The sequence below is a fragment of the Vanacampus margaritifer genome, chromosome 1 (assembly GCF_051991255.1).
Source record: "Vanacampus margaritifer isolate UIUO_Vmar chromosome 1, RoL_Vmar_1.0, whole genome shotgun sequence".
Lineage (NCBI taxonomy): Eukaryota > Metazoa > Chordata > Actinopteri > Syngnathiformes > Syngnathidae > Vanacampus > Vanacampus margaritifer.
In genome coordinates this window covers 14,236,823-14,259,026 of record NC_135432.1, presented here as the reverse complement: position 1 = coordinate 14,259,026, position 22,204 = coordinate 14,236,823, and the positions used below count along the sequence as shown (strand labels likewise).

At 39.6% G+C, this 22,204-nt stretch overlaps 1 protein-coding gene across 1 annotated transcript in view; it reads left to right on the top strand.

The window, feature by feature from the left end:
* Positions 1 to 17,751, top strand: part of tshz2 (teashirt zinc finger homeobox 2) — a 55,019-nt gene extending 37,268 nt beyond the window's left edge. Inside the window, exon 2 of the mRNA XM_077545523.1 lies at positions 14,070 to 17,751. Within this exon, the coding sequence (XP_077401649.1) occupies positions 14,070 to 17,092 (3,023 nt within the window). The 3' untranslated portion in view covers positions 17,093 to 17,751. The remainder of the gene's footprint in view (positions 1 to 14,069) is intronic.
* Positions 17,752 to 22,204: the final 4,453 nt, after the last annotated feature.

The window sequence follows — 22,204 nt, the reverse complement described above, 5'->3', positions numbered from 1 at the left end:
GGTCGAGTAATCGCTATTTATAATGAATAAGGTGCGCTGTTACAGGATGCTGTCCCTTTAAAAAGCAATTATAATTAGACAACAAAAAAACACCCACGTAATAATTAACAAACTGCTTTTTATTTTTAGATTTTTCTTTTACTTAAATTTAAACTGTGTGAATATTTTGGTCTGCAGGTATCCTACTGAAAATTCGATCAAATATTGGACTTTTCAGATAAAAAGAAAAATATTTTTGCTTGGTTAAAGTGAAGATTTTTTTTATATATATATATATATATTTGTTTAAAAAAAATCATAATTAAAAAAAACATTAATTTCAATAGCATGTGAAAAAAATATTATTATTTTTTATATAATCATAGGTCGAGTAATCGCTATTTATAATGAATAAGGTGCGCTGTTACAGGATGCTGTCCCTTTAAAAAGCAATTATAATTAGACAACAAAAAAACACCCACGTAATAATTAACAAACTGCTTTTTATTTTTAGATTTTTCTTTTACTTAAATTTAAACTGTGTGAATATTTTGGTCTGCAGGTATCCTACTGAAAATTCTATCAAATATTGGACTTTTCAGATAAAAAGAAAAATATTTTTGCTTGGTTAAAGTGAAGATTTTTATATATATATATATATATATATATATATATATATATATATATTTGTTTAAAAAAATCATAATAAAAAAAAACATTATTAATTTCAATAGCATGTGAAAAAAACATTATTATTTTTTATATAATCGTAGGTCGAGTAATCGCTATTTATAATGAATAAGGTGCGCTGTTACAGGATGCTGTCCCTTTAAAAAGCAATTATAATTAGACAACAAAAAAACACCCACGTAAAAATTAACAAACTGCTTTTTATTTTTAGATTTTTCTTTTACTTAAATTTAAACTGTGCTTAGCAACACATTATTTTCCTCTTTAGAAATATTACTGAGATTTTAGACAGATCTCTCCCCAGAGATTTAGAAATAGATGAGAGCAAGAGACGTCAGAACCACAGTGGAGATTTTGCCACTGGCTAAAACAGCACATTTGAGTGAGCCTGGTCTGTTGAAAGTGGTCAGTAGAAACGGCAACTAAAGCATCAAAGTGTGCAGAATCATTTCAGTCTATTAAACTGCTTAATAGATTAATATCCAATGGCACTCGCCTGCCTGAATGGAACGCAAAAAAACCACACACAAAAAACGTACTTAGTGGTTAGCCGCTAACGCTGGAGCCGCTACTAAACTCAATATGAACGCATTATAAACTCCCCAACTACAGTCGGAAAGATGTGTCAAGTCAGCTGTTGAGCCGCGATGCGCTCCAGGAACAACTTCAAAATAAAAGCATCCCAAGCCATTGATGTCCATATACAGTACTATTTGGTGTGTAAGGTTTATTTTGAAGTTGGCTTTCTCACTGTGTTAGTGACGTGTAACTGCCGTGCATAGCATGAACAATTATTGCTTCTTCTTTCTGACTACACTAAATAAGCACGTACCCGACACCTTGAGGATATTTTTTTAACCGAGGTACTCCAATTACTCAGGGACTCGTTTCACCCTAAGACAGTTTAAAGTCTTCAATGAACCTAACATGCATGTTTTTGTAATGGGAGGGAGCCGCAGAAAAACCTGCGCGAGCACAAGGTTAACATTCAAACTCCACACAGGATGACCTACGTCGGGATTCGAATCCAGATCCTGACAAAAGAGAGACCGACATGCTAACCACAATTTGCTAATTGCGAACAAATGCTGCGATTCTCAAAGTGCTTTTTTGGGAGTTGAAGTCGCATTAGTTCTGGCGCTGCTATTCATGACAATAAAGACAAGCTGGTGAAAGATTGGAAAAAGAAGGCCAGTTTTTGGATGTGCCACAGCGTTAGTGTGAATGCTCATCTCTCAGCATTCACACAGTGAGTGAAATGAGGCGCTCAGTGTCTCCTAAGCAGAACAAAGGCCTCATGTGTTGCGAGGCCCTTTAAACGGCTGCCCACTTCCCTGGCGGCCGCCACGCAAACATTCCTGACTGACACTCCATCAGGGAAATCTGAAGGCGAGCAGGATGCTCTTTTATTAGCGCCGCCCTGTTTGCTGGAGCGGTCAGCTCCAATATGCGCCACGCTTTTTGAGTGGCGTACGGCGAGATGATGGCTCCCCCACTCTGATAAGGGTGAATGAGGGGTAAACTGCTGTTCTGCAGAAAGGAAGCATCGGACCTCATCACATTGCTGCGGGAGAGCCGTGTCATGAGCACGGCCGGCCCGGTTAAGCCGACAGACTGGAACTGCGAGTCTGTGTGAGTGGATCAGCCGCGGCGGCGGGAAAAAAAAATCATTCGTAATCTGACAAATACAAACTGGAGTGTTTGCTCATCCTCACTTGTAAAGACTTCTTACACTCTCACCAAGATGGCTTCTTTTGTTTACCTTTGCCTGTAAGCAGAGGAGGATGCTATGGGGGCGTGTTTTCACATTCCTCCATTGGCCCAGCAATCTTAAATGGGATCAGCACCAAATTGTAAGCCGTCATAGATACACACCTCCTGTGGTGTATCAGTTCTTGACTTCCCCACAAAAGCTGAATTGACACTGCCCAATTACCATTTAATGCCTGCTGCAGATCCGACTATTTCCACGTACATTTCAATTGACACATACCCCATGTGGCTGTGTTTATGCTGACAGAAAACACGATAGATCCCATCTTCCAAAATTGTACTTACTGTAAATCCCTTAACACCAGCCAGTCGCAACAAGTTAACAATACATAAATGTTGAATGTTACATAACGTGAATTGTCATTGGTTGACTTTTCCCGAATTGATTGAAATGAGGGAAACCTCCACATGACTTGACTGGTCACTGTCGGCAATATAGCACATTTACATCATTTTTTTAATTCTGGCACAGACCCTATGTTTTCGCTCTAGTTTATAAGGGGTGTTTTTTTAACGTGTTTATTTGTGTTGTTAGAAGGCTTATAATATAAACGGTTTAGGATTTTTTTTGTCATTATTGTTATAGTTTTAATCTAGTTTTGACTTTTGTTTTGATTAGTTCTTAGCTTGTTTTTTCAGCTTTTGTTAGGATTTTTTTCAACTGCTTCACCTCCTTTATTTTAGTTTTTATTAGTTTTAGTGTATATATATATATATATGGAGTATTTATTGAGAGGATGTTTTATAAAACATCACAATAAGTATTGTATAATGAAGTAATCTTTTTTGTCATTATAGTTATAGTTTTTTATCTAGTTTTGACTTTTGTAGCTTTTTTTTCAGCTTTCGTTAGTATTTTTTTCAACTGCATGACTTCCTTTATTTTAATTTTTATTAGTTTTAGTATATATATATATATATGTATATATATGGAGTATTTATTGAGAGGAAGTTTTATAAAACGCCACAATAATTATTGTATAAAAAAAGTAATCTTCCTGCTTCTGTACGGCCGAACATTGTTAACAAAATACATTTAAATTTACAGATTTTTTTTTTTTTAAATCAATGCCAGAAGCTAATGTATTTGTAATTGACAAAGATGAAAACAAATTACAATTTTGCTGGAATTATAGTTAGTTTTATAAACATTAAATGTAGTTTCGGTTAGTTGTCATGTTTTTTAAAAGTACTTTTGTTTATATTTTATTTTTGTTCAAATGTTTTTGTCATTTTTTTCATTTTAATTATTTCGTTAGTTTTTGTTAAATATGATAATCTTGGTTGATGCGAAGACCAATTGTATTTTGCTGACGTGAAACTCGGATTGGCAGATATCCCATAGGTATCAGATTCTTATCCACATTCTACATATTCTATCTCATTTGTGCCACTTGAGAGCAAAACATCAGTTATCTCGCTTGAACCCTGTAGTCTAGATCCAACCAAAGCATCGTAGTCCAGTAGCGTTTGCGGAACAATGCTCCAAAATCAAGCAAGGCGTCAGAGAGGCAGCATAACCTTCTTTGAGGTAATAATTGGGTTCTTGGCTACGGGGCTCCTCGTGTCGGTATTAAATTTAATTGTTTCTCACATTCGTTTCATTGACCAAAGTTTTATTATTCATTAGCTAAACATTTGCTGATATTTCTTTTTGTTAACGCCAGCACTGTACACAACTCTCAACGGCTATGTTAGCATCCAAGCTAGTACGCAACTTTGAGAGGTGTGTAGACTGGTTCACTCTTACTACGACCTGCTTAAGTAGTTGATCGGAGTGGGTGTCATCGTTATTATAAGCCAATGTAGGATAACCGTAATTTCAAAGCTGTAATTTCATGAAAGCAATTAAATGTAATCATTTAATTAATTGGTTTACAGTTTGTAGTTTACAGTGTGACCTCAATTAATAGGAGTACAAGTGTGCATAATGTCCAGACCCCGAAAAGATGAATGCAACAAATGTCAATTTGCTTTATGAATTGTAGAGGACATTCACAATAACAAAGATTGATCCAGATACAAACACGTCACGAAGGCTACGCAATAGACAACAAGATGAGCCAGAAAGTGTGTGTGTGCGTGTGGTCTTGTTTTTGTTACATAGTGGGGCTAACATTTCGGGATTTCACAGAGTTGTGGGGCCCAGCCGTCTTTGTGGCCCCACAAGTTTAGACTTTTTTTTTTTGAGGGTGAAGACTTGGTTTTAGAGTTTAGGTTTGAATTTGGTTATGGTTGAGGTTAGAGTAAGGAATGGGGGTAGGCAATTATTTTTGATGGTTGGGGTTAAGGGAAGGGGCTAGGAAATGCATGATGTCAATGAGATGGCCCCACAATGTGTGTGTGTGTGTGTGTGTGTGTATGGTGTGTGTGCTCGTGCATGATCTCGATCGGGATCTGTAGGTGCAGCAGCGGCCTCATGTGATGCGTAATCCGTAGCTGGTTCAGACTGATGACTTTGGGTTCCGGAGAGCAGATTGTGTCGCTCTCGGACAGCTCGCTTCCAATTAGGCGTTGGGCCGACTGACGCGGAACATTCTATCATCAAAAGAGGCGTTCGCCTCACTTGATGACATCACAAGCGATGTAGAGGCTGGGTGCATATGGTCATTAGAGTTGGATGTGTGCTGAGTGTTTTTGTGGGATTTTTTTTATTTTAGCTTATCGAATGCGGCTTGTGAAAACATTCCTTTGATTAATTGCCTTAATTATTGTGATCCTTTTTGGCCAAATGAAGAGCCAGATGGCAGGAGATGGTGTCGCATCCGCCATCCCGTCGTATTAATCTGGCGCTGGGTCCATTTGAGCATCGTTTGCTGCGCACACAATCTGTTGTCCTCTTTTGAGCCGCAAGTTTTCATGTGATTATATTAGGGCATCAAATATTCAGGTTGAGGGTGTACGAGAACGAGCCATTTATCTGCATGGATAACTTGTGTTTAGTGGAGGACGTAATGTGCTTAAAGTAGCATCTCTGTCATGCATACACAAGTCAAGATGGGCTTTTTCCCCACTTGTGCTTTTTGGAGCCAAAACACATTCAGCACCCATCTTTTAAAGACACTTTTTAATGGTCTTATCTGTCTTATATGCATCATAAGTCAGTGTATCCATTTTTTGTTCAGGTGGAATTTGGCTGATCTTGGAGTTTAAAACTGTATGTTAAATTCATATTTCTTTCATATGTCAAGAGACCAAAAATCTTGATGCAGTTTTTGTGTCTCTTTACAAGATATCTGCAAGCATAGGAAAATTGCTCAGTTTTACTTTTATTGGTCTGGAGAAAATGAGTATTTGGGTTTTAAGCCCAACTGATACAGCAGCTTTAAACATTGAGAGAACAATCATAGAAGAGCTTCTAATTTCATCGTTCCTGCCAGGATATCGGCTCTCCACCAGTTTTTTTTTTTTTTTCACAAGATAGATTTGCATTCAACTCCAGTCAAATGAATTCAAACCTAAAAAGAAAGAATTGTTCTGTAAATAAGAACAAATTTGATCTGGTTTGGAAAATACTTTCTGCAGCATTATAGTAACCTGCTTTTTCTAAATGCTATCGCTAGAGAGTCAGTTAAGCGTCCCCAGAGACACACGTGAGAGAGGTGAGCATCAGAGCGGCCTTGCCAGCGGCGAGCTCCCCCACTTGAATTGGTTCCTCCTCCTCTTTCTCCAAAAGAACTGTTTTTCCCATCTGCTTTCAAAAGGCCTGTCACTTTTGCCACTTTCTCCTTTTTCTTCCTTGACAATCGAGCCATTTTTGCGGTTCGAAAAAACCTACTAATACAGTATTGTTTGTAAAGCTTCAAAACCCGATACAGGTTTGCTCTTTTGTTTTGTTTTGTTTTGGCTTGATGTGCGGTGACGCCTCGCCATCTGTCATTTTTTTGCGATGGTTCAGATGGTTTCAGCCACTTTGTTCAGCCGGACTAAGAATCATTGTTAGGCTATTCTTGACTGTGTTTGAATGTGAAGACATTCAGCTCTGAGCCTCAGTTTTGTCTGGCATTGTGATTGTACTTCTTTTGTCTAAACAAGCCAGTTAATGGTTGATGTTTAAGTGGATTGTTGAATATCCTATTGGATGACTTTCTTTTATTAGTGTCAGACTGTGCTCACTGTGCATGCTTTTGTTTAAACGAGGATTATCATGTCAAATTTTTATGAAATGCTCTAACATAATTATATATATATTTTTTTTTTAAATGAGCTTTAAAATAAATTGGTATATCCATCCATCCGGAATTGTTGCTTAATTCTCTCCCTGATATTTATCAAGGGAACGAGTCCGAATTCCCATCCCCGGTCTGCTCATTGCACAGCAGCGTGCCACACACGACTGCTAGCTAAATCTCTGAAATGATCAGTTGTAGCGTGTCAGAGTAGTTGAAGTCCCTGGAGGGCGTCATCAGAGCCGCTTGACTCAAGACTTGCAAGGAAATAATGGGTCAGAAGGGAGGTAATGACACGCTCCTGTTTAAAGGCAAATCAAATACTTTTTCATCCCATGATGTCAATTAACCTCCAGACATATTTTGTCAAAAGGAGGCAGCCCAGACTTGATTGTTCTGTCTGCGTCCTCGCGTGCACCGGGGCTGTTTCCTGACAGGAAGCAGTGACGAGGAAAAGCATTTGCAGATATTTACAGATGGCTGCGGGGCTCAGAATTAACACTTATCCCTTTATTTTTGCGACTGTGTTCAGAATTAACTTCAGACGTCAAGCGTGTCATCAAGTCTGTCATCGGGATGTCTGACAGCGCCGGCGTTTGATCGTGACTCGCACACGTCGTCAGATATCAAGATGTCAAATATTACACCTTGTGGAGGGTGCGCGCCGCCTTCTAATCATAGCTCACTGAGGACACGACTTTTATTTGTGCTTGTTCTCGACACAAAAGAGCACCTCAACTTTGTTTAGAATCCAACTTTTTTCTTTTGACTGACACCTCAACACTTATTTTAAGTGTTTTGAAATTGACACACACCATTAATTGGTACTTTCATGTGACGGAGAGGGTGATAGTTACCGCGGCAACCCGCAGAATGTTCACTGATGCCATTTTTCTTACGCTTTATGTGGCATAAATCTCCGAGATGAAAATGTCACGGGGCAGGTTCATTTTGCAAAGAGGTTTTGATTGCCATGCACATGTAATTGATTGTTGCAAGGACAGCGGGAAATCTGGAAATGTCATAACAGTCCTGCTTAGGTCGCTCCCGCCGCTAAGCAATCAATGAGAAGTAAAAAGAGATATCGATCGGCGGGCAGCAAAAGTGAAGCCTGAGACAGCCTGAGAGTATTCGTGGGTGGAGGTGTTTTTGTGTGTGTGTGTGGGGGGGGGGGCTGAATGTTAGGGGGTGCGAGCACAGTCATGCAGAAACGTCATGGATGCCTTTGAGTTAGCAAGAAAATGACTTACTTATGCGTTACTGCAGCAATTTGCCTACGGTTTTTCAAATTACCCTGAAACCTACAGATGGAGAATCATGTGGATTATCCACCGAGACTGTTTTAAGGACAATAGTATTTCTGTCATTGTCGTGCTTATTTCATATCTGCTTTAACGGTTTACAGTATATTATTGACGGGCAAGCAGGATACCTTTCGTATTGAGTCCACGCTAGCTAGCGTAGTTTCTCCACTTGACATCTCGCCTTGTATAATAGGTTTAAAATTTCAGACCCAATAATTATGCATGTAAATGCATCTTATAGAACAATATTTCATTAGAATTTCTAGTAACAGACCCATCAATGCTGGGGGAAGGCAAAGTATGCCTTTTATTCTTTAAAAATGTACATTCAAGAATCCAGTAAAATAATTTATTATATATAAAACTGTTTGTAAAATAAATGAATAAATAGTTCCTTCAAATATCTGTATGGAATTTGGTATTTGTCTTTTTGTCTCTATTTATCATTAATTTATTAGTCATTTAGTAGTCATTTGTTGATTATAAAATTATTCATATCCATTTTTTGTTGATAAGCTAAATTAATAAGTTAATAATTCCAAAAAAAATGTTGCATCATTGGTTAATTCATTTTTTTTTAATCATTGTAATTATCGCAATGACATTATGTTAACGTCATTGTTAAAATATTTTCACTCTTTTTTCGGCTTATCTACAAATGGACCTAGCCCATCTGTCTGTTTTAAAAGTCAAATGTGGCCTTTGGAGAACAAATGTTTGCCCAGCTCTGATCCGTACTGTCGTGCATTGGCTTGTAATGAGCAAAAAAAAGTTCCCAGTCGTCACCTACTCTATCATTGCGTTAGCGCTTGCGTCAATGATAACTTTACACCTCAGAGTTGGATGCAGAGATTGTACAAATACATAAATGCTATTGGACACGGTTGATCTCAAGTCAAGATGTTATGACGAAGATGATAGATTGTTGTTTGTGTTTAACACTTGTTAGCTTCATTGATGAACGGCGAAAATGTTTGTATAAACTCAATCTCTTGTACATATAAAAGTTTGTCAAAAATGTAGAGTTTGATTGTAAATCAGTTTTTACCTTACTCTGCTAACACGCAAAATTTAGGAGACATGGTTGGACACACATAGGCCTGACATTGCCACACACCTGATGGATGTAACAAGCATTTTACAATGAATTTAATGAAGTGTTGACCTTTTTGTCGGTTAAACATTCTTACATGCTGGCGTGTCGAAACAGGAAATTCCTCAAATGATTGACACATCCTGAGAGTCATCTCTCGAACAGGCAAGCGAGGACCGCGCACGCTGAAGTTGCAAACGTCGCACTAAATATTTGGTCATGGACGCTCTCCGCACCAATCGGCTCGGACAACTTGCTGCCAGTGGGCGGATGTAGCCGTAAAAGTAATCTAGTATGGCCGAAGCACTTAGCTGCTTTCTGTAGACGTGAGGAAAAGAGCGTGTTGGCTGACAAACAGGCTGCTGCCTCCGTAAATCTAGACCTCACTATGCCAAGAGCCTGCTTTCACGGATAAAGGTTCTAAACACTTCAGACGCTTGATTTATGACGGACACCTCGGCATTTTTGACCTTTGCATATCTCCGTCTGAAGGTATAAATTTGCGTTGACACAGATTGGAGGCTTTAACAGCGGTTTATGACATGCTAAATCTCCTGTAAGCCATGCCAACCTCTTGTTTTGCAAGCTCGGTAGTCAGGTTGCCTTCTTCCTACCCCGTGGCAGGAGATTTGGAGAAAGCGTTGAGCAAGGTTCAGCTCTTCTTCTGTGGTGCTTTTTAGTCTCTTGATATGGCAAATAGTGGAGGCAGATTCCTATCGCATCATTGATATAGCACCGTGGGAGAGGAGATGGTTCTTTGTTTTCAGTATGCGTTTCAAGAAGCACCAAATTTGGTCAGATTCATTTCCACATAAGCGGACTTAAACACTTGGGTTTGCCTTTTGCTAGCATAAAATGCTTCGATAGGATGCAAGTAATTTTTTTCACATAGCAGTATATTTATTGTGAATAGGCAACCTGATTATTATGCAATTCAAACAATATACTTTATGTATGTTAAAGAAATACTTTAATTATTATTAATTTAGAGTAATTATTCTTCATTGATACGGAATACATAAACCGGAGGATTATAAATTTAAAATAATTAGGCTTTATTAGACTAATGAATATGTATTTTATTAGGGTTATTTGGTAGGTTTGTGTTAAAATTATCAACAAAAAAAAAAAAGGAAAAATGATTAAAAAAACAAGTAAATGGGAATTTGTCATGTAAAAAAAAATCATAAATCTTAAATTGGGCTTGAAATATTTCTGAGTGTATTTGCCTTCTTTTAGTTGCTGGACTGATTCTCAACCACTGTGTCGTGAGAGGTTATCAGTGTGCCGTGGAAAATTTCACTTGAAAGATGTTTATGTACTACAAATTATCTTTCTTTGTCCATTTATCTATGGAACCCACATTTTAATATAGTTAAATGTACAAAATGTAGTGGAAATTGTGACCCAAATGAAACAAAAAATACCTCTTGGGAGTCAACCTTCAAATCATATTTATCTAAAAGTTGTAGTTCTGCTTTGTTTGACTGCCATTTTTTCAGTTTGCGTGTTTTGACTAAGCTCCTGTCGTCAGTCCTTTCCCTGTGTAATCCTGAAAATGTATAATGGGGCACTAATGATTGTACCCTGCAGATTCAGCTTGAAAAAAAACTTAAGGAGAGATGTGACATGGCCAGAAATATGAACAAATTGATTGTCATCCCTCAAACCTTGGCCACTGCTGTAATAGAAGCTGTGCCTCAATTATCACTAAAAAAAAATGGTGTTTCTAACATATATTCGGGTCCACAGTATATGGCTCATATTGGTGAATTTTCGCAATATGATGGTAAAAGTTAGTGTTGGATGCAATATATTCATTTGAATACAGTACAAACATTGTAATAGTAATAAATATATAAAAAATAAAACCCCTACCCGCCTCAAAAAAAGGCATGCCTCTAAAAACCACCGGGTATCTGTCACGAAGCAATCGTGACTCTGGGGTTTATGACATTGCTGTTACTGTAGTTATCCACCATTTTATTTCATGTGAAAACGCCATTGGTGTCTTGCCCTTGAAGCCCAATTTGTATTAAAGGTCATTAGGAAAAACTTAAGTTACAAACGTCAAGTGAAAGGCAAGAGTCGGACATTCTGGCATTGCCTGCCAGAAGGTTAATTGGTGCCTCTGGAAGTTTGCTACTCGGGGCATCTGATAGAACCGTGCGGAAGAGCGGGAAGGGCAGCTGTTAATCTCCCACGATTCTTCCCAGCCTGATAAGACGAACCTTCATATTAAAACTGATATTACAGTAAGCGGCGAGACTCCCTTGCGGAATGCACAATTATGTTCCTAAAAAGGGGTGAAGTTCGAGTGAATTTTGGAATTTACAACAAGCAGTGGCGTTCAGTTCCCTCCAGCCTAACAAACACTAATAGCTTCATTTTGACGTTTGTTCTTGCCAGTCGAGCTTGTCAGAGCCGCCGGTGTTCTCCTTCTATATATAAGACTCTAAATAAAACATACCTCCATGCTCCCTCAGCATCCAGGGTGTTTTAGAGGCCATCACGGATGTCGGTGGGCCAATCAAAACGTGGCTCTTACGACGGATCAAGGTCACGGCACATTGGGGGCTCTTGTGTGTTTATGATGCCGCATTCTCTATATTTGTTTTAAAAGTCCAAAGCCCATCTCCATCTTGTGTCCATTAGCTGGCAAGCAACTCACCTCCAGGCTTTCTCTGGAGGCGCTTGTGAAATATTGATTGAAAAAGGAAAAAGTTTTATTTTCAGAAAGCGAAGAGGCAAGACATTCCTCGAGCCGGCCGGTGCGGCACCGGCGAATGCGGCTCTGTGGAGAGAGGAAATATTAACCACGTGAAAGGCATAAGTGCACCCGGACACGGCTGTTATGTCCCATTCATTTTTTAAGCGGGAGCACATCTGCCAAGTCTTTCTCCCAAAATGCACATTTTCCCCGCATGGCTGCGAGGTGGAAAACATCTCAGATTTGTGCTGACAAACTTCATTTATGGCAAAGTGCCTTCTGAAGAGAACGCCGGGCGTGATATCGTTGACGGCCATTTAAAGAGGACATTTTCCTGCGCTCCCGCAGCCACCTGAAAATGCTCCGTGCTGAGTCAGACTTCTTCTAATTGCGTGACGGGAAGCGTGCCAATTAGTAATAGTGTTGTTTAATTATCTGTTAATGAAAGCAATAATGTTTGTGCAGTATGAGTTGGGAGAAGGAACAGGTGAATAATGAAAGATGTAATTACTGTTTATGAGGCTGTCGGGGGGGGGGATATAAAGACCTGACAGATTGCCCGTAATCTCTCGAAAGTTGTTATTTATGTACAGTTTCATTGCTCTTCATCATCGCTCACATTTGCAACATAATTCTGTTTTGCCGTCAGCAAAATCAGTTTCCTGATGTCGAATCGCTCGCAAACCATCTGCTGGAGTCATGTTTCCCCATCGCCTTCTAATTTGTTGCTCGCGCATGTCGCGGCGTTAGTACGTCAAATTTTTGTGTCGGCTTCCGGGGAGGCGGCGAGAAGCACAAGGCTCGCATTTTCACTGCACTTCACGGCCTCCTTAATCACTGTGGAATAGGTCATTTGCAATAACAGTTAACAGGCCTCAGGAGAATCAATTTGCTTTTGTCACTCAGTCGCCAATGACTGTTGTAAACACATCAAGTTGAGGCCAGGAAAAGCTTGGACACAGCACTAAGTCGATGGCCCGTCGTGAATCACAGACTGCAGCAGTCTGTTAGTAAAGACACCGTGTCCAGCGCGGGTCTCATAAGGCACAAATGTTGGCTAAAACGGCTCTAATGTGTAGTTTATATTCTGAATTAGGGATGAGCATTTGGAAAAGTATTCACTACTTTATGACAGTAATTGCCAACGAGTCATGAGTCTCGGACTGTATTTAGGCAACAGCATCCCTTGCACATTATGCACACAGCCCTCAACATTTTAGTTGTAGTTTGTTAAATGTATAATATTAATCGCAGTAAGGTTTTGTTTTCATAAATGGTGTTTTTCCTTACATTACAAGTATCATCATTTTAAGAAGGACTTTGAACATAAAAGAAGACAACAAACAATAATAGCAGACTAATACTTAAGGAAGAAGCTTTGTAAACTTGATACATTCAACATACGAGCTAGGGGGAAAAAACATGCAGACATACTAATTGTTGGTGATTATAATCATAAAAAGTAAGTACAGCAACTAAAAGAAGGCAAACACACTCAGAAATATTTCAAGCCTAACTTAAGATTTATGATTTTTTTTTACATGACAAATTCCCATTTACTTTTTTTTTTTAATCATTTTTACATTTTTTTTTTATAATTTTAACACAAACCTACCAAATAACCCTAATAAAATACATATTCATTAGTCTAATAAAGCATAATTATTTTAAATTTATAATCCTCCGGTTTATATATTCCGTATCAATAAAGTATAATTACTCTGAATTAATAATAATGAAAGTATTTCTTTAAAATACATAAAGTATATTGTTTGAATTGCATAATAATCAGGTTACCTATTCAAAATAAATATACTGCTATGTGGAAAACACTTACGTCCATTTTTATTATTATTGTTATTATTATTAATGTTATTATTATTATTATTATTATTTCCATTTGTATGTTTTGGGGATGAAACTGAAAGCAGACATCCCAAAAACAGAAAAAAGAAAAGGAAAAAAGTGATTAAACTTTATTGATATTAAATGCATAAACCTGAGGATTATGCATTTCAAATAAATAGGCTTTATTTGACTAATGAATATGTATTCAGGTAGGTTTATGTTAACATGATCTAAAAATAAGTAAATCAATTGAAAATGAGAATTCGTCATGTAAAAAAATTACATAAATCTTTAGTTTGGCTTCAAATATTTCTGTGCGTGCATGCTCCTTTTCACTCCGGTCTGTTGGGTAACAACCAATAAGAAAGTTATTAAGTTTTGCTATAATTAAGTATTGTGCTGACCATATGCAGCCACCCGCTGCATGGTGCTACACAGCAAAATCTCTACAAAAACAACGTTAATGTCATTCATTTTTCAATGTCTTTCATTTGTCCTTGTAGTATACATGCCTGAAGATGAAGACGCTGCTCTTCAAGACTCCATCATCGAGGACGATGGAGAGAATGACACCCTGACGGAAGAAGAATTCTCAGAGAAGACAAGCCCAAAAGTGTCTGAGGACCGCGAGCTGGACAACAAGAGCACCAACAGTTACAGCAACCAGAACTCTCCCTCCAGTCTCCTGTCGAACCAAGAGGCGGAGCTGGAGTCGCACCTCAGCGACACCTGCGACAGACTGTCCGACTTCAAGAACTCTTCACCGTGCGAGGGCCGGCCGGATGATGAGAGCTCTAAACGCAAAGAGGAGACGGGCAACAGCTTGCAGAAAATGAAGGCAGCCTATGCAAACTTTCTTTCAGATTCCTACTGGACAGGAGTGGGGAGTGAATTGAAATTGGGCAGAAACACCAGCAAAGCCAACTGTGACAGCACCAACGGAAGCTCCAAGAGTGAGTTCGACTGGCACCAAGATGCTTTGTCAAAGACCCTGCAGCAGACGGTCTCTCCGAAGCCGACGTTCAAACCCAACCTCTTTAGTTCGGTCCACTTGTACCGGCAAAGCAGCAAACCCTGCGGTTCAGTATTCACAGGTGCTAGCCGATTTCGCTGTAAGGACTGCAGTGCTGCTTATGACACCCTAGTGGAACTGACGGTCCACATGAACAAGAGTGGCCACTACCAGGACAACAACCTCAGCAAACAAAGTAATTCCTCGGCCTCGTCCTCTAAATCTAAGAAGCGCAGTTTGCAGGATATGGAAGGGAAGGAGGATGCACAGAAAGTTCTGAAGTGCATGTTCTGTGGCCATTCTTTTGACTCGCTCCAGGATCTGAGTGTCCATATGATCAAAACTAAGCATTACCAAAAAGTGCCTTTAAAGGAGCCAATACCAGTAATCACGCCCAAACTACTGCCACCAGCAAAGAAGCGCGCCTTTGAAACCGCCAGGCCGTGCTCCCCCGACTCTACAACCGGTGCGCCCGGGTACGGCGACACCCAACGCGCTAGTGCCGTTTCGAATGCAAGCAATAATCGCTATGGCTACCAGAACGGTGCGAGTTACACGTGGCAGTTTGAGACGTGCAAGTCTCAGATTTTGAAATGCATGGAGTGTGGAAGCTCCCATGACACCTTACAGCAACTCACCACACACATGATGGTGACCGGACATTTCATTAAGGTCACCAACTCCGCTTCCAAGAAGGGTAAACAGCTAGCGCTTGACCCCCTGGCCGTGGAGAAAATCCAGGGGTTAGCTGAGCCCGTTGCCAGTGAACCAGATGGAGAAAAGTTGTCTCCCAAGAATGTTTCCCCTGCAAGCAGCGAGAGGGATGACCAAGGGGAGGGTGCATCAGACAAAATGGAAGACACTGAAGCAAAAGATGACAAGGAAGAGAGTGACGATCAAAAGGCAGGAAATGGGGGATTTAAGTACCCTTATCTTCGGGAGGAAGATCTGGAGCAGGACTCTGGTGGAGGGGGGGACATTCTTAAATCTTTAGCCAACACAGTGGCCTCAGCCATCAATAAAGCTCAAACGGGGACGCCAAGCTGGAGTGCCTACCCGAGCATTCACGCCGCCTATCAGATCTCTGGCATTATCAAAAGCACCCCTCTCGCAGCTGCGTTGCCCCCTGCTCAGCTGAAGCAGACGTTCAACCAAAAGCTGAGGGCGCTCGCCCCAAAGGGGAAGTACCAAGGTGCCACGGGCGTTGAGAGTCCCCCGAGGATGCATAAAAACCTGGACATCAAACAAGAAACGGTTGTGGTTAGTGACGGGAAAGAAAGTCAAAGTGTGAAGCTTGATCTGATGGAAACAGACGACAGCGATTGTCAGGATGATTCCTCTTTCTCTTCAAAGCCTGATGCCGACTGTGGGAATGACGGGTGTGAGCCGATCAAAGGGAAGCTGAGCCCCGATTTCTTTGACAGGGGCAAGACTCCGAGTCCCTCTGCCAGCGCCACAGAGCCTCTCAAAGACACTCTGGATATCCTTGCTGTAAACCCTCTTAGTGCTCTGCAGTCTGTTCTGAACAATCATTTGGGCAAAGCAAATAAGCCCAATAATTCGCGAGCAAATGAACTATCGTCTCATATCCAATCTATTTTTGCTAACACTAACAATTGTAGTGACAAGCCCTCGCTGATGCTCAGCAATCCTGCAAGGAGTAAGCCGAAAAAATCATTTCTTTTTGCAAGCGATGACCAACCAATAGACCTGACAAAATCCAAACACAGCAAGCCAAGGTCTTCGCTACTGCAGCCCGCCGCCCCGATGCCACAGAAGTACGCTCTGTCCGACATCGCCGACATGGTGAAAGTTCTTCCCAAAGCCACCACGCCAAAACCACCTGTAACATCAAGACTACCGGCCATGAAACTGGAATCCGACGTCAGGCGCTTTGAGGACGTGTCCGCCGAGATCTACTCGGTCCACAAGCGCAAAGGCCGCCAGTCCAACTGGAATCCTCGCCATCTTCTCATCTTGCAAGCTCAGTTCGCTTCCAGCCTCTTCCTCACCTCGGAGGGGAAATATCTCCTCTCTGACCTCGGCCCTCAGGAGCGGATGCACATCTCGAAGTTCACAGGACTCTCCATGACCACCATAAGCCATTGGTTAGCAAATGTGAAGTACCAGTTGCGGAAAACAGGAGGCACCAAATTCCTGAAGAACATGGACACAGGCCATCCGGTCTTCTACTGCAATGACTGCGCTTCCCAATTCAGATTGCCAACCACCTTCATTTCTCACTTGGAATCCCACCTGGGCTTCCAAATCAAAGACATGTGCAAGATGCCCGTGGAGCATCAGATCAAGGGGGACGAGGCGGAGCTCCCAAAGGTCTTCGGCGTCCGAGCCTCAGAGACTCTGGTGCCGGAGGAGGACGCTGACTCTAAGTTTAAATGTAAGCTGTGTTGTCGGACATTCGCTAGCAATCACGCCGTCAAACTCCATTTGAGTAAAACTCACAGCAAATCGCCTGACAACCATTCGCAGTATGTGGAGATGGACAAAGAATAGTTTTTCATATTATTGACACAGTTCTTGTTTGAACACACGGGTCGGACATTTCAACTGTTTTTCCCAGTTAGCATTGCGCGTAGGACTTGACAACATTTGACGGAGTGGCGGCAAAGACACACTGGTTAGAAACGTTAGGAGACACTAAGACAAACGTTTGCACCCTGCGCCAATGCATCACCAGTAATGAATTCTATTACTGCTTGAAGAAACATAAATGCTGATGTTTGCATGCGTAGCCACGGCTATGACTACTATTTATTATTTGTATGATATGGCAAGTTTCAATTGTATTTGAAAGTCAACATAATGAAAAGAATTGTACTTTGCAACTTTTGGGATACAGAACACCTAAACACATGTGCAGCAGGTAGCCTTGTACAGAGCTGTACAGTCGATTTCTTTGTAAAGCTGTTTCGTGTCCCATAAACGAAGCGAGATAGGAGAGAAAGAAAAGCACTTTAATCTTTAATCACCAATTTGGATTCTGTACAAGTCTCAAAAGTGGCTCGAGCATTTCAAAAGCAAAACCATGTCACGTGTAAATGATGTTTTCAATGAAAAAGAAACATGCAATGAGGACAAGCTGCAAGACAAATGATACCTGTGATCCCTGCACCTTTTTTTTTTACATATTCAAATAAAGAGTTAACATTTGATAGCTGTTTGTATTGTTATTTCATTCATTTTCAAATAATTGACGATGTACAATAAATAGTCATGCATGCAACTTGCTACCATTTACGGACTTAACAAGCGTATGTCTCAATGGTGAAATTTGTATCTTTGATACCTTCGGCGGTTATCACAGGGAGGCAGTGGCAGCGCGTTAAAAACCTAACAGCTTTTTTTTTATTTTATCAAAAGATAAATATAACATCGACATGACAGCAAGGAAAAGAAATATTCTATTTTGGATATATTTGTTTTTTTTCTCTGTACTTTAAAAATAACTCCATTAACTGTCACATCTCTATCTGATGTGGATAAATCATTCAATAATGTAGAAAAATGTGATTTTTTTTTTTTTTTTTTTAGATCCTGTAAAAATTCAACATGTGTATGATTAAGTTACTCACTTGAAGGGGGATTTAAAGTGAATGATAGAATACCAGAAATACAAGGTTTTACTGATGATTAAAAAAAAAATGTGTGTGGGTGCGGGTGGGGGAGGGGGTCTACAAGTATAACAAAAACAATTGCTTACATTTGTTGAGTGCTTTTTCAAAAATGTTCACCAGTAACAACCATAAGAAATAATAAATCTGTGATAAGTCATTTTCACGTTGACATAAATTGAATTTGGTATTATCTAAAAATGTTAGTTTGGGAGGAAGTGTGTTGAGAACCCCCCCCCCCCACACACACACACACACACACACACACCACCCCATATACCTCAAAAATTAAGATGAAGAGAAGTCTACAGTGAAAAAGTTTTGCAAAGTAAATCTCAATCAATTGCAACATTGTGGTAACGCCATTTATTTCGGTGTTTAAAAAGTGAAACAGTGAAACTGAAATATAAATTCACAGTAAAACACATGCACACAGAGTCAAATAATTTCTGATTCAATTTTTCAAATTTCGGGTGATGATAGCTTATAGCTGTAACGAAAACCCCTAATTCACCACCTGAAGATATTATATACTATACTATAATATTAGTGTTTACAAGAATGAATCAATATTAAAAATATAAATTTATTTTGCTGCAGTGACCCGAGGTTTGTAAGTGTTAGTTGTCTTGACAGTAATCAGGATAGAGATAACAAGGATCTCTCTAGTTCTTATGGATGAACTACTGCTATTCCCAAAAGACAGATGTGTTTGAATTATTTTGCCCCAAAAAATGTTATTATAATTTGCTGCCATGTTTTTCACATTAGAAAGCTGTCCTACAGTATTTAATGTTTGTGTTCTGCAAAGGAGATTTTTTTTAGGTCCTGTTAAATGGAACGGGCCCGGAATTAAATGGACTCCTCCTCAGCTCAGGCTTCACTCCTCTGCAAATGTCGTAAAAAGGGCCCTGATGGCAAACAGAGAGGGTGTAAACAACAGCTAATAGTGATGAATATTGGCATGGACTTAAAGTACCCCGTTTGCTCTGAGGACATTATTAGGAAATGATGGAGCTGCAGGATGCATCTTATTCAATTGTGGAAACAGGAACACATTTTAATCCCACAGTAAGAAGCGACGTGAGATCAAGGACAACATGGCCGCACTGTACAATACTTGCTCATCTCCGCGTAATGGCGTTTAGATGCACAGCCAAGATATTTCCGCATGTCGGCCTTTATTGCTTTTCTGCAAGATGGTATCATAACAATTAAACATATTTCCTCCAGCTCTATTATTTCAAGGCTATTAAAAAATAATTGCCTCCTAAATTCATAAACATTTTATGCAATTCATCTCTTTTTCTCGCAGCAATCGAGTCCTCAATTACCTCGACCCATCAAATCCTTATTTTATAACAGGCGAGTGACATTTGATGGTAAATGGGGGGAAAGCGGCGGCCATTCCAATGCGTGTGACACCGACGTGGCCCCCATTGTTGGAAATGAGCCGGCAATCACCTCCTTCATCAGATGACTCCTAATGCAGTTAAAGTATTCCGCTATAATTTCTGCACGCATTTATAATTACTGTCAAAGAGCCTACACCTCAGTGAGCAGATTAAAGCCATCAATTATTTAAAGCCTTTTTTCTGATTCGTCTACCAGGCCATTATGTTGGAGCGCAAGCAGAGCTCCTACGATGCTCTTTGGAGTGAGACCACGACAAAAATATAGATATTTCTTTATGAGGTGACAGGGTTCAGATGCCTTTTTAATGATTAGGTTTTGGAAGAGATACAGCTGTAATTGAAAAACAAATGTATTTTTTATGTGGCTATATCCACACTGTGTACACACAAAATATTATACTAACACACAAATAAATGTTTCATAATTGGAGAGGGGAATTAAAAATCTCTTGTCAAAATGTGTCACTAGTTTCTAAATCAGGGGTGTCAAACTTTATTCACATTCACCCAAAGCTGGCCATACTAGTAGTATGTCAGTGGCCTAATAAGCTATAAATACCGACAGATAAAAAATATTTGCAGGGTTTTTTTGTGCAAATAATTACCAATACATTCTGAAAATATTCCCACATATCTTATTGCAGACTAAGCCAAATTTTAGAAGGTCTTCTACTGTCTGTAAGTAGTCATTACTGCGACCTCCAGTGGACAAAATTAGCAACAACAGTTGATTGTTCTGTCCTCACGGGCCAGATTGGACCCCCTGTTGGGCCAGTTTTGGCCCACGGGCCACATGTTTGATGTAGACACCTCTGCTCTAAATTACCCCGTTTAACTTTCAAGCACGTTTTAAACCGGGGAAATACTTCAATATAAAAAGAGACATATTTTATCATCAACAACAAACAATGTTGCAATGCAGACTACTTTGTAGTATGTCTTAGACAGTTTATTTGTTTTATTCATTCACTGATTCATTACTTTTTTGTCTGCATTAAAACAACTCGGAAGACGACCGACATCATAGAATGGATTTTAACAATTATACTGTATCTGCATTGTATTATTATTTTTTAAATGTTCTTTTAAGGGTCGCAACTGATCATCATTCATAGCATATAAGAGCCTCAAACACATTGTGATGACTCTGCATATTTCACTGTCGGCTAATGAAAGAAGACTGCCACCAGTAGTGTGATCACAGAAAGGGTATAAAAAAAATAAAAATCTTCCTACTCGAATTTGCTTCAATAGACAAGCAAACAGGAAATGCATGTCTACACTAAAAATGAATTTGTTTTTGCATGCAAATCCGAATTATTTTGACTGTGGGGCAGACTATTCCCTTTTGCGGTATTATCGGTTCATTATACTGACTTTACATTAGTTGGAACACTTGAACAGTGGTGGTACAGCATTTAACCATAATTACCTTTTAACAGTTTCCAAGTGTTTTATCAAAAGTTTTTGGATATTCCTTTGTCAAAAATACACACTCAATATAAAATTACAGAACATTAACACCCAATTGTAACACCGTGGTTGAACTTACTCGTTAATGCTGTATTGTTCACCACTGGACCAATGCAGAGTATGTCATTCGTAATCATAACGACCATGGGCGTTAGGGCATGGCGGGCACAAAGCGACTGGAGGAAGAAGATACCAAATTATACTTGGCAATTACTGTAGCAGATCCGTGTATGAGGCACGTGCAGGTAACAGGCAAACATTTGAATTACTCCCCTGCAGATATATTTTTGGAAATAGGTAGATTTACTTGGTTGTGTTTTGAATACAAGTAATTAAAAAATAATTTTTTTGATCATTTTTCAGTGCAATTTAAAAATATATATTTTAGAATAATTTGTCAGTGCATTTTTGTTGTTTATTTAAAAAAAAAAGGGGGGGTTGGCTTGCAACATTAAAAAAAATAAAATAAAAAATATTACAACAAATACTGACAAAAAAATGGGAATAGGTTAATTGGAAAGTATGCAGGTGTCCACTGTAGTCTACCAAAGTAAATGGTGTGCCACCATTTTCTTTTTTTTCTCATTAAATTTCAAAATCGATCTCCTCCCTTTTGCTGTTCTGTAGTTCATGAGCGAAAAATCCACCTCTTGTCGCTAATGAATGCATGTGCAGTAACAAAGCAATCTAAATGTGATCGCTGGGCTAGACAACAAACATTTGGTACATGTGCATGTGTGACTTTGCTTCCCCCTGCGCCACACAAGCATGGACGCTCTGCATCATCGGGCCTGTGAATCCGGGGATGAGGAGGAGGGGGTCGCAGTGAGGAGTGCGGCGAATGTTCATCAAGTCTGCAGCGGGGTAATGACTAGCTCATGTGTTTAATGAAGGCCTTTAGAACTTGGAGCCATAATGACCCACATCCTGACTCCCCTTCCTCCAATTTATCCTCCCTGTGCAGGTTATTACATCCCATTTGGACAAATATCCTGCCGAGAGCCTTGCATCGTTCCTTTTCTCAGAGATGATTTCATTTTCCTCTCACAGCGTTGACAAAAAAAAAAAAAAAACTACAACAGACGAATGAACTAATAAAGGATGAA